Source organism: Molothrus ater, chromosome 16, assembly GCF_012460135.2.
Source record: "Molothrus ater isolate BHLD 08-10-18 breed brown headed cowbird chromosome 16, BPBGC_Mater_1.1, whole genome shotgun sequence".
NCBI lineage: Eukaryota > Metazoa > Chordata > Aves > Passeriformes > Icteridae > Molothrus > Molothrus ater.
This window is the reverse complement of record NC_050493.2, coordinates 16,269,635-16,283,000: the sequence shown is the minus strand read 5'-3', so window position 1 is coordinate 16,283,000 and position 13,366 is coordinate 16,269,635. Positions and strand designations below refer to the sequence as shown.

General features: G+C 43.8%; 1 protein-coding gene across 2 annotated transcripts in view; it reads left to right on the top strand.

Moving 5' to 3' along the window:
- IFT140 (intraflagellar transport 140) overlaps positions 1-13,366 on the top strand; it is an 85,402-nt gene that overhangs the window by 12,291 nt on the left and 59,745 nt on the right. Inside the window, exons 6-10 of one of the 2 annotated variants that reach the window (XM_036392729.1) lie at positions 2,028-2,203; positions 5,730-5,821; positions 6,945-7,051; positions 8,203-8,351; positions 9,993-10,067. In XM_036392729.1, the coding sequence (XP_036248622.1) occupies positions 2,028-2,203; positions 5,730-5,821; positions 6,945-7,051; positions 8,203-8,351; positions 9,993-10,067 (599 nt within the window). The remainder of the gene's footprint in view (positions 1-2,027; positions 2,204-5,729; positions 5,822-6,944; positions 7,052-8,202; positions 8,352-9,992; positions 10,068-13,366) is intronic. The other variant, XM_036392728.1, reaches the window with a different exon arrangement.

The following is a 13,366-nucleotide window of genomic DNA, read 5'->3' as shown; positions in this document are numbered from 1 at the left end:
GTTTGTGGCACAGCCTCTTCCCATCAGACGAAAGGAATTTCTTGGAGAAAGGGGAAAAAACCTGTTTATTTAACACAGAGAGTGCATGCTGGCACGGGAACAAGAATGAATAATGTTAGATATGAAAACCTTCTCGCTGTGGAGAAAGCTGGTGGATTTTAGAGTCCTGCTTCTCCGAGGTCCGGAGCCAGGTGTCCCTGCAGCTTCCCCCCACTGGGCCGCAGCATGGGACTCCCGGTGATGGTCTGGTCTTTTGGACTGGAGCAAAGCTGAACAGTTCCAGAAGAAGCCACAGTCCCAGGAAAAACTTCTTGACTCAGCTAACATAAAAAAGCTAGCTACAAAAGAATTTAACTCTCTTCTCTCCTGAGAAAGACCGGGGGAGAGTCTGTGTTTGAACACAAACTGATGAAAGAATTCCCCCGGCTTCTCCCCTTCTCTCGGACCTAGCTTAAAGTTACAGAACCTGTGTCTGGGCATAAAGCAGATGATAAGGGATATAGTATTATAAAGTCACCCCAAGACAGCCTCCTTGTCATACTTCTCAAATTTCAATCAAATGATACTGTCTGACTGTTCCTTGTGAGCAGCTTCATTGCTTGGTTTGGTTTGAGTGTATGTATTTTGGACTCAGTTTTTAATCTAGTAATGATCTGCTCTAACTCCCAAATGTTCTGAGAAGAACTTGGAGGTTCTGGTGAGTGAGAGCTGGACATGCCCCAGTTGTGTGTGCTGGCACCCAGAAATACCCTGTGTGCTGGGCTGATCCCACAGTATGGGCAGCAGGGGAGGGGGGGATTTTGCACCTCAGCCCCACTCAGGTGAGACCCCACCTGCAGAGTTGCCTCCAGCTCTGGGTTTAACAACACAGGGGTGACATGGAGCTGTTGGAATGAGTCCGGAGGAGGCCATGGAGATGCTTCATGGACTGGAGCCCCTCTGCTCTGGAGTTAGGCTGGGAGAACTGGGGGTGTTCACCTGGAGAAGAGAAGGCGTCAGGGGGAGCTCAGAGCCCCTTGCAGTGCCTAATGGGGCTCTGGGAGAGCTGGAGAGGGACTTTGGAGGGCTTGCAGGGACAGGACAAGGGAACGGCTTCCCACTCCCAGAGGACATGGTTAGATGGGATATTGGGAAGGAATTGTTCCCTGTGAGAGTGCTGAGGCCCTGGCACAGGGTGCCCAGAGAAGCTGTGGCTGCCCCTGGATCCCTGGAAGTGTTCAAGGCCAGGCTGGATGAGGCTTGGAGCAACCTGGACTAGTGGGAGGTGTCCCTGCCCGTGGCAAGAGGATTAAAAAGAGATTCATTTTTAAAGTCCCTTCAAAACCAAAATGTCCTGTGATTTAAGAAGATGGGGATATCTATGCAGGGTTTTATTGCAGGGAGAAAATATAGCAGTGGGACAGGACTTGGATCAGCCATAGAGTGGCCACAGGCCCAGCACTGAGAGCGCCAACCTTAATGATTCTGTGATGCTATGATTATAGAGTAATACAACTTAATGACATTATAATGGCTTTTAAAATGTTGATGGGTGCATTAGTTACCGATGTCAGCGTTTTTAGAAAAACACTGTCCCATTTGCCAGTCAAATTATGGACTGAAGCTGAGTTTGGTATGTGGTGCAGTGTTTCCTAAGCAATGAAGAACTTCAGGTCCACAGTTTTCCACCATCTCAACTCTGCTGTAAATTGAACTAGTTCTTAGCTGCCATTCTTCTTTCACAGATTTTTCTCTAAGACTGAAGATTTCAGACGCTATCATTCATACAGAAAGTTTATTTGCATTTTAAAATTATTTAAAGTATTCCTCTTTGGATCTTCTAAATGGGGAAAAATATGCTTTGGTTTATTGCTCTGGTCAGCTATTGTACTGTCTATCCTGAGAGGAACAAGAAAATGAAAGAATTTTTGTTATTTTTACATTTTCAGCGCTTGAGGAATGTTTTATTAAGGTAGAGAGCATCAACTTTGGCTTTTGTAGCTAAAAGATGTCAACTAAAATCTGCACCTGATTTATTTGTCCTACAGGTTCTGTGCACTATGTGAATGAGAAAGGGAAGACAAGGCAGGTATTGTCTACAGACAGTCTGGTCCGAAAGCTCCTGTTGCTAGAGGAAAGAGGTGTTTTACTTGTAATAACAGAGACTCTGCAGTTGTCTTTACATGCAGTTTCTCCTGAGGGAGAAGCAGAAGAGCTCATGAAGGTAAGAGTCATACTACAGGATAAAGTTGCAATATTTATTCTTTATAAGTTTGTTTCGTTTTTTGATTATCACTATTTTGCTCTCAAATGAATCAACTCTCATATTTGTTTCTCAGATAATATGTTGATGAGGAAGCAAAAATAGCTTATCTAAAAGTGGAATAGAATGATGTGGTACTGAACTTGGAAAGATGGTTTTCATCTTTTCTTCCTGTTTTTTCATATTTTTTTCATTTTGACCCTATCTTAATTCTTTTACACTTACTTTCAGTTTCTTAGTGAATTACAGAAAAATTGGAAATTCCAGTTGTCCTGGTTACAGAGGTGGGTGGTGCTTAGCACCATGTAGATGCAGCTAAGTTATTCTTTACCACCTATATCATCACTGTTTTCGGGGAGAAAACACACACACCCCATTAAGTGTGCACCATTCTGCCTTGCTCTCTCTCATGGGGAGGTTGTCAGCATCAGCCCTGCAGACTCTGTCTTCTGCCCTGCCATCCACTCTCTTCTGTTTTCTCTGAGACACTATGGGATATGGTGCTGAAAGGAAAGCAGCAGAACACAGAAGTGATGTATGTTGAATGGCAACACTAATGGGGAGACCGTGGGCAGGGGACAGGGAAGGCCCCTAGTCCAGCCAAAGGGAGCCCAGCCGATCCCAGTCCAGCCAAGCCCATTCCAGCTAAGCCAGGCCAAAAGGAGTGCAGCAGAATTTCAGGGAAGTGGCAGCAACCTGTAGGATCAACCCCCAGTATGGCAGAGCGGTAGACGCAGTGGTGCAGGCACTTGTGTGGAACTGAGCCTAGCAGGGCATCCATCTTGGATGACCCAGTTTTTGGGAGGGTCTGTTTGCCATTGTTTTTTGTTGTCTTGGTCTGGGAGGGGCGGGGAGCCTCTTGCCAAACTGCCTTTGTTTGTGACAGCATGTGAGAGCCTGGGGATGTCATGTGGACACAACCTTTGGGGAGCATCCTCCATTTTGGTTTTGGTCCCAGCAGCCACATAAAACTAATTTTTTGTGGCTGAAACACCTTCTGGTTTTGGATAATTTTTTAAACTCATATTGCTGTTTCTTATTCCATTGCTTTTTGCTTTCAGTAAATTATCTCAATCCATACTCTCTGCATGTCTCCCTCCTTTACCAGAAGGGGCAGGAGAAGGGCCATGGCTTAGTTGGCATTTAATTTTTTGCTGGTGTTAAGCCACCACATTTAATTGATGCCCAAGGTAAGGCTCAAGAGGATTGAGATAACTTTGATCTAAGCATTTGTGTTTTAGGTAGAGAGCTCCCTGGTTCTAGTGTTGCTCGGTCTGTTCATGTGGGTATGATACCTAACCCTGCATATACTCCCGTATATGTGCTATGTATCCACCACAGTGATCTGTTTCACAGTGACCTGGGAAGCATGCCCTCATTGATATGTCTAATAGGTTTCCTCTGTCCAGTGTACACCATGTTAAGATTTAGGACAGAGATTTCTAGGGAAGTTGTCCAGAAACATGTCCTGGGATGGATATTGATTAGTGGTGTGGCATGTAGGAGAAAATGGGCCAGCTTTTGAAAGAGTACTCTACTCCTGGTTCGGAAGTTCACCCCTGAACAACTACAGGGCCCTGATAAAGTGTTTGAAAGAGAATTGCTGTGGCAGTTCCAGAGAGTTGCAAAGTTATGGAATGTGCTGGACCGTGGCTACTGTTTATTGGACACTGCTTGTTTTTATGCAGCACCCTCAGAGGGAGGAGGAGGAAAGCAAAGCAACAGGCACTATGGCCATTCAAACTGCAGCTTACCCACAAGAGCAACCTGTGCTAAGAGCAGTTGCCTGTATTCAGAAGAAGAAATCCAAGACCAAATCAGTTGATGTAGTGAGTGATGAAAAGGAAGCAGGGCCCTCACAACAGGAGGAAGAGACAGGGCCAGAGATAATCACTCAAACCCTATCCCTGAGTGAGCTGCAAGACATGCAAAAAGATTTCTCACTCCAGTCAGGTGAGCCCCTGGTGACCTGGGTGCTCTTATACTGGGCCTATTGTGGCCCGTGATATGAAATTAGATGGTAGTGACACTTTGCAACTGGGATGCAAGTATTGACCACAGGATTGGGAAAGGACCAGAAACTCTCAGCCTCTGGATGCAACTCCTGTCAAATGTGAGGGAAAGGTTTCCTTGGAAAGATGACCTTTTAGTGCACTGAGACAAGTGGAACACTATGGAGCAAGGTATCTGGTATACCTGAGAGAATTTGCTGTGCTGGAGATAATATTTTTAAATAATGAGCAATTCCTTACTAATCCAGACAATACCCAGTGTTCGCAAAACATATAGCAGACATTCTTACTGAGTGTGCTGATGTGATATGCCAACTCATTGGGAGTGATGTCATGGAAAGAAGGAGAACAAAATGTGGACTATTTGGTTACGAAACCTCAGATATATGAAGAAACTATCTCCACCCCATTATGGGCCCATGTCTCCTCAGTGGAAAGACTGACAGAGGATCTCTTTAGGAGGGACGTTGAGATGCTTGAGCGTGTCCAAAGGAGAGCAACGAGGCTGGTGAGGGGCTTGGAACACAAGCCATATGAAGAGCGACTGAGGGAGCTGGGGTTGTTCAGCCTGGAGAAAAGGAGACTCAGGGGTGACCTTATCACCCTCTTCAACTTCCTGAAGGGTAGCTGTGGTGAGCTGGGGGTCGGTCTCTTTCTCCGGGCAACAACCGACAGAACAAGAGGACACAGTCTCAAGCTGCGCCAAGGGAGATGCAAGCTAGAAATAAGGAGGAAGTATTTTACAGAAAGAGTAGTCAAATACTGGAATCATCTACCCAGGGAGGTCGTGGAGTCACCATCCCTCGATGTGTTTAAAAAAAGACTGGATGTGGCACTTGGTGCCATGATCTAGTTGAGGTATTAGAACATGGGTTGGACTCGATGATCTTAAAGGTCTCTTCCAACCTAGAATTTCTGTGTATCTGTGTATCTGTGTATCTCCAGAAATTAAAAGAGGAAATTAAAGAGAAAATGTCTCACACCCTGCCCTGTGCTATTACAAAATGCTGCTTGTAGGTAGACCCCAAACCTTCACTTTTCTAAGATGTTTTTTTTCTTTTTATCCAAGACAGAAAAACACTGGACAGATGTGTATTACAGCAGTGTCCACTTCTTATTGATTATTACTTACATTTGACTAGAAGTAAGATCTGGAATTTCACATTTCAAAGGAATCTTTATTAAATTCTAAGAGAAGTTCTAGTGCAAGAGTAAAATACTGCTCCTTATCTACTTAATTAACCCATTCCGAGGTTTCTTTTATTAAATTTATACATTGCAGTCTTGATGCGTTTTATGGTGATCATTGTCAGAATCATCTGAATTCACTGTCTGAATATGTCTGAATTGACAGATAGGTCTAGTTATTTTCATATTTTTACTGTTTAGCCCAACTGTGCAGTTCAGATGCTCAGTGTCCTTCAGTGTGCTCCTCTGACCTTCTGTAAATGTATTTATTTGCTAATGGTTAACAGGTGAAGTTGAGTGGGAAGACTGGTCATTCTGCAGACATGATTCTAGTAGACCATAGCCTGGTTGTTACAGCACTAGGTGAGACAGTCATCAGGTAAGAATGAAAGTTGTTCTGGCTACCCCTGAGAAGGGCCAGCTGAAAGGTACAGTCTGCAATGAACTGAGTATTTTGCTGAAATGTTGGTTGGGTTTTTTTTACCAATAATGAAAAAATCCCCTATTTTGTTTGTAAAAATAAGTAGAGAAATTAAATGAATTTTGTTTTTCTCAAGGACAGAAACTAATTTGGTATGGCTTGCTTTCTCTCTAGGTATTTTATTTTGTCAGGCAGTCCTACCTATTCTGTTCCTTCCTTGAGTGCTGTTACTGGTTTATTCTGAAAATAAATCCAGTTGGGGGTTTTGCATGAAAATGCAGCCCCTTTGCCATTCTTCCCTATGTTACTTTCTGATCCTTAGGATACTCATGGCATCAGCAACCAGAAAGAAATTGCTTACTTTTCAGGACATTTATTTTACTGTGATATAAGACAAGTATTTCAATTACTTATTTCCCTAATCCTTCAAAGTATGTTGCTTTGCCATACTGTTATGTCACTGCACTGTGTTCTGTAGTTTTACCTTTTTTGCAATCTTTTCTACCTTGTCTTTACTATGACCTGCTCCACCTGTTCTTCTAACCTTTGGGAGGGTGGGAGTGTTCCATTAATATCAGTATTTCCCTTTGTTGAGCCTCTGTCTGCTACTATCAGACAGAATCATTTGTTCATTTTGTGAGAATGCAATAAAGACCAAGTATCAAGAAGGAATAGCTTCATGGCAGTATTTACTTGTAGAAAATCAATCTGGAATCCAAAGGACTACTGACTAACCCAGGAATATTCTTAAAATAGAGGACAAGCATAATTAGGGAGGAAGAAAATTGCAACTGGCCCTCACTTCTTTCATTTTTTTTAAAGCTGCACTTGCTTCTGACTTCTTTCTTCATAGGAGAATATCCCAAAACATGCTGCAGATTAAAAACTCAAAGGAAAAGGAGGAGATTGTTAAGAAATTCACACTCCCCAGGCAGCTTCTGACAATTTAATTTTAAAAATTAAATGATCTAAGTATTGTGGAAATAGTAAGTTAATGCTGTGTACAGCATCCTATTGACTGGGTTTGGCAAGACACTTGGAATGAAAAGCATTTTTAACACTCTTGTTTTGTGTGCCTTAGGTTCTGGGATTTGGATCAAGATGAGAACTATGTGCTCTCCCTAGATATGCAATTTGGCTTTGAGGGGGGAGAATGTATTAACTGTGTCTCTTACTGCAGTGCTAAAGGTGAGAAATAACGTGGCAGCTGTGATCTCTGGTGCCAAACCTTGTCAAAGCTCAGCCTTCCATGCCCTGTAATAATTTCAGTATGTTTGTCTTGTGACTGAGGATCTCAGTGGTAGTATGTGATGCTGAAGATTTTAGTTTGGATTGGAAATATGCCTTGAAAGGTGCAGGGAAATAATTCCATACTCAACTACACTTGGACTCACTGTGGAGCTGTCTTGTGGCATATGAGCTGGATTCCCTTTGACACGAGTACCCCTGGAGTGCACCTAATGAACTCCAACATGTTTTGGGCATTCAGTCTACAAGCCTGCACTACAGCTAATGCAAAATAGAGCTTAGTGACATGTATTGTGTATATGCCTGGTCCTCACAACAGATCCTTTCTACAGACCTGCTCCTGGGCACTACCTCGTTGGCTAGTGTAGGCACAGCTGATATCTGCTGCAGTGGTTTTCAGTGGTTGGTTGCCCAAAATGACTACAAAACTAGCTATTTAAAAATAAACACAAGCCATTGGAGGAATTGCTGAGACTGGGGGATGCATGTATGGAGCAGCTTCCTCATGAGGGGCGGATCTGACCTCTGGTTTTTGTGAGCAGTGACAGGACCCAAGGGAGCAGCTGTAGCTGTGTCCAGCCAGGGGAGGGTTAGACTGCATATCAAAAGTTTCTCCCCCCAGAGGGTGGTCAGGCACTGAGCAGGAAGTGGGGACAACCCCAAGGCTGCCAGAGGTAAAGAAGTGTTTGGACAACACTCTCAGGCACATATTGGGATTGCTGGGACTGTCCTGTGCAGGGCCAGGAGCTAGATTGGATGACCCTTGGGGATTCTTCCAGCTCAGGATATTCAATAGTTCTATATTCTAAGAAAAGGTTAAAATGAAGTAATTTCTGATGCATTTAAAAAATCACTTCATCTGGTAGCTTAGAAGATGCACCTTACCATGTGGAACTTCTCCCATTGGTTCTTCAGAAAAGTTCTCCAGTACAGGACTAGGATGTTGATTTGCAGTGAGGAGACAAATGCTGTTGCTAGAAAGTGGCTTCTCAGTACCCAAGAACCAGAGCTTGCTGCCTGTTACATTGTGTAATGTGGATTTGTTTTTCTGAAGCCCAAGATGAAATGCCTGAAATGTTTGTGAATGGCAGGTATCTTGGCAGCTGGAACTAGCAAGGGGAGAGTAGCAATGTGGAAGAAAGCAGCAGGATCTCATCAGAGCATATGGGCTTCGGAGGGCAAGGAGAAGTGGAAGTTCCAGGCGTCTACAGAACTTGAAGGAAATGTCACTCAGATAAAGGTAAAAAAGGAAAGAGCCTCCTTGAATGTTAGTGGACATCACAAACCTTAGATGAAAAGACCATCTTTGTGAAACTAGTGAACGTGATCTCTATCATATGGGTATGTGTTCCAGCAGAGGCTGGTCCTCCTTCAGAAGTAGGAGGAAAACCCCTGAGAATCAAGTAACTTTTAAAATTGGATGGGCAGAAATACTCCCTGTTTGTAGCTAGTCTCTCCATCATATGGCTCGCTAGCAAAACCTTTGGATTCAGCTCCCTGAAATTATTTTCTGGGAAAAAAAGGATTATCAGGAATGTCAATTTTACTTTAATTTATTAAAAAGGCAAAAAAATCTAACTAAATGAATGATTTTATTAGTTAATATTTTTTTTTTCTATTTGTCTCTTTCTCAGTGTAAAGTTTCATCTCACTGGTAGTTGTAAAAATAAAAATATATATTTACAACCAAATATTCTTTGGTGAGATGTGCTATCTAGAAAGGAATGCTATATATTTTAACATCTTGTCTGTTTAAATGTCGGGATGCAGCATTTTTATTTATTTGGAATATTTTGTCACAATGAGGTTAAACATTGTCATTCTATGCCTAATAGCATTTTGATATGCACAGAAGAGAAATGCTGAGTGTAACAATCATAAATTTAAATTTAAAAAGCTTTATATTAATGAACAGCTTTTTTAGCATTCTGCTAAAAAGGCAAAGCATGTGCTTTAGGTTCTCCAACATCTTTGGTTTTTGGGTTTTATACCATATTATTAGGTTTTTTCAATATTTGAGTGTTTCTGTTATACTTTACATCAATCTGTTGCTGTGCTTCATATGTGAGAACAATCCCCATTATTTTTATAAGGAAAGAAAATCAAATATATCTGGTGACTTTCAAGAGAAAGTAATTTTATATTTGCTATTATTCTGTTTTCTCATAAGAGTGGAAAGTATTTTAAAAGCAATGGTAATTGCTTGCTCTGTGTTGGTGTAAGAGTGAGGGTCTGTAACACCATCCTACTTACAAAGTTAAAACAGAAGTGCTGTGAAAATGGAGAATCCAAGTGTTTTATTAACAAGCTTCAGTAACAAAATATCCAGGATATAGGAAATAAAGTGTGTCGTAAGTATCTCATACATCTCCTAATAGATACAGGTGATTGTGTCAGCTTTCCCATTCAAGCCTTTTCCAGGTAACAGGATATGGAGCACTGTCCAAAAATAGCACATCCCCTGCAGCCCCTGTAACTACACCGAAGGGGAAATTGGTCATTGGGCTTTTTTATTGTTTTTTGTTTGTTCTGGTTTTTTGGGGTTTTTTTCCCAGTAAAGAACTGTTATTCCTTTTCCTATATTTTTTCTTGGAAGCTCTGTATTTTTGAAGTTATAATAATTTGGAGGGAGGGGGCCAGCTTTCCATTCCAGGAAGGTTCCTGCCTTCCTTGGCAAACACATATCTTTTAAACCAGGACATTAATTGGTGACCAATGTGGGGCTCAAGGGCATTGAGAGGAAAGGGTGAAAAGAGAATACTAATTCTTGAGTAACCCATTTGTGGACTGGATGTAGAAACCTTGTTGGGCAGCACCGTGTGGTCTAGCCTACCCTGGTTTAGTAGGCATATGATCATGGCTATGTTTTTCCTGTTTGCAGGTCATTTATTCAAACATGGGTCCTATAACTAAGACCATTGTAGCTGTTACCCTGTTTGTAGAATGGTTCAATAAGGTGAGGAATTCAGTGCTCGTAAACTTCTTCTGAAATGTGGGCACAAGGCTATATAACTATCACATATGAAGTCTGTATCATTGGGGTTTCCTTAATAATGCTACCTATTGAGAGGAAGCAGCACAGGAGGGAGTTTTCTCCCAACCCTTCACCCACTTCTTTGGGCCTACAACAACAGCTTCTGAAGAGTTAAATTTCCCTTAGAAGTTAAAGATTTTTTTTTAATGTTTTTATTCAGTGAGGTCCATTCACCATTCAGAGACAGAGTGAGGTTACCTTGTGTAGCTGCCTCAAAACCTGCCACAGAGGTCGGGGACACTGCCCAGCAAAACCACTGCAGTCAGAGAGAAAGGTGGATAGTACAGTAGTGAAACAAACCGATGTTACAAATGTCCAGGTTCTAGCTAAACCACAGGGGCAGCCACAGCCAGCAGCAGCAGTCGGCCCTTTGCAATGAGGAAGGATAAGCCAATTGGTGTGCCCAGCTCATGATGATGCAGAACCAGGGCCCTCAAAGCCAGCAGAGGAGCCTGAGATCGTCACTGAGTCCCTGTTGCTTGACAGTCTCTGCAGTCTGTGAAAAGACATTACGTGATTAGGGGGCGAGGCTTTTTTGGCTTGGTTGATTCAAGTTTGGGACTTTACACGTACAGGCATGCAACTTGATGGTACCAAAGCAAGACTTTTGGGACCCTTGGCCCAGGGTGTGGCCATTGAGCAGGCGTTCGTGAGGGAGTCAGGACCCCTTTCTTTCTGGGAGTGGCTTCTAGCAAATGTAAGAGAGGTTTGTTCACAGGGACAGACTGCAGGAGCACCATCATAAAAAGCCATGCAAGACCATGGAGGAAGGATCCAATGCCTGGACAACAGGATAATGACCCTAACGAGGTCAGGTGCACAGTGCAAATGTGGTGGAGTCTGGCACATCAGGGGCCATCTGAATACTCCAGTTTAATGCCAAACATGCATCTCAGGGGCAACCAAGAGACAATGGGCTCTGTAGCAAGCAAATTTAGGAATTACGAGAGTAGGGTCCAAGGCCTGATGCAGACCCACATCTCTGCTGTAGAGACATTGGTTGAGAGTCTCAAGGATGATAATAAAAAACTCAGGGAGAGATGTTTACCTGTAGCACCAGTGCAAATCAGAGTCCTTGAAGTCATAGTCAGGCGCCCTCCAGACAGAGAGAGCGGGTATGCCTCACAAACTGACTTAAGATATTTCCTACTCAACCATGAAGAAGACATGAGATGGTGGCCACAGGAAACCTACCTGTGTCCTAGCACCCTGAATACAAGAACTGAAGGAGAAAAGAAAAGGGAAGTCAGTGAGAGTGAGTGCAGTGCCAATTTCCCATGGGCAAGTATCTGACCCGCTGGAAGGTACCTCCCATATGTATTCACAAGAACTAGTATTAGAGGGGTCCTGCCTCTAGCCAGGTAGGGGCACCAGGGGACCACCATGTCTACTGGACTGTGTGGATATGATGGCCTGGCACGTGAAACCCACAAGAGTACAAGGCTTTAGTTGACACTGGTGCTCACTGGTGCTCGCTGGTGCTCAATGTATGTTAATGCCACCAGGATGTGTGGGGTCAGAAACAGTCTCCATTTCTGATGTTACAGGGGGTTCTCAAGAGCTGAGGTTGTTGGAAGCTGAAGTGAGCTTGACTGGGAAGGACTGACTGAAGCACCCCACTGTAACTGACCCAGATACCCCACGTATTTTGGGCATTGACTACATTAAGAACAGATACTTTAAAGACCCAAGAGGACATTGATGGGCTTTTGGAATTGCTGCTGTGGAGACAGAAAGAACTAAGTGGCTAAACACCTTGCCTGGACTCAGAAAATTCTTCTGTGGTTAGGACTTTTGAAGGTAGAAGAAAAGCAAGTACCGATTGCCACCTCAACAGTGCATCACCAGCAGTATCAAAAAATCAAGATGCCATGATCCCCATTCACAAGATGATCCATGAGCTGGAGAGCCAAGGAGTGTTCAGCAAGGCCCACTTGTGCTTTGGCTTCATTGGGCCTGTGTGGAAGTCTGATGGAGAATGGAGATTGACAGTGGACTATCATGGCATGAATGAAGTTACACCATCACTGAGTGTTGCTGTGCTGGTCATGCTGGAGCTCCAGTATGAGCTGGAGTCCAAGGCAGCAAAGTGGTATGCCACTATTGACATTGCTAAAGCATTTTTCTTCATTTCTCTGGCAGCAGAGGGCAGGCCTCAGTTTGTCTTCACCTGGAGGGGTGTGCAGTACACCTGGAACTGACTGCCCCAGAGGTGGAAACACATCCCCATCATCTGCCGTGGACTGATCCAGGCTGCACTGGAGAAGGATGAGACTCCTGAACATCTGCAATACATTGATGACATCATCACGTGTGGGAGCAAGGCAGCAGAATTCTTTGAGAAAGGAGAAAAGATCATCCAGATTCTCCTGAAAGCTGATTTTGTCATCCAAAAGACTAAGGTCAAAGGACCTGCTTGAGAGATCCAGTTCCTAGGGATGAAGTAACAAGACGGACAGCGTGATACCCACCGAGGTCATCAACAAGATCACAGCAATGTCTCCGCTGACCAGCAAGAAGGAAACACAAGCTTTCCTAGGTGGCATAAGTTTCTGCAGAGTTCACATCCTGGGGTACAGTCAGTTAGTGAGCCCTCTTTACCCGGTAACCTGCAAGCAGAACAATTTCCACTGGGGCCCTGAACAGCAGCAAGCCTTTGCCCAGATCAAGCAGGAAATTGCTCATGCAGTTGCCCTTGGCCCAGTCAGGACGGGACCAGAGGTGAAGAATGTGCTCTACTCTGCAGTCAGGAGCTATGGCTTGTCCTGGAGCCTTTGGCAGAAGGTGCCTGGGGAGACTCTGGGCCAGCCACTGGGATTCTGAAGCCAAAGTTACAAGGGGTCCAAAGCCAACTACACTCCAAGAGAGGAGATCCTGTTAGCCTGTGAAGGAGTTCAGACTGCCTCAGAGATGACTGGGACAGAGGCACAACTTCTGGTACCCTGACTGCCAGCGCTGACTGGTAGATGTTAAAATGAAAGGTTCCCTCTACCTGTCATGCCACTGATGCTACGTGAAGTGGATTGCCTTGATTACACAGCGCGCCTGTATTGGAAACCCAGATCACCCTGGGATCTTGGAAGTAATTATGAATTGGCCTCAAGGTGAGGATTTTGTTCTGACAGATGAAGAGCAGGAACAGGTGATGTAAGCTGAGGAAACTCCACCATACAATCAACTGCCGACTAAGAAACATGCTACACTCTTTTCAGTAATGATTC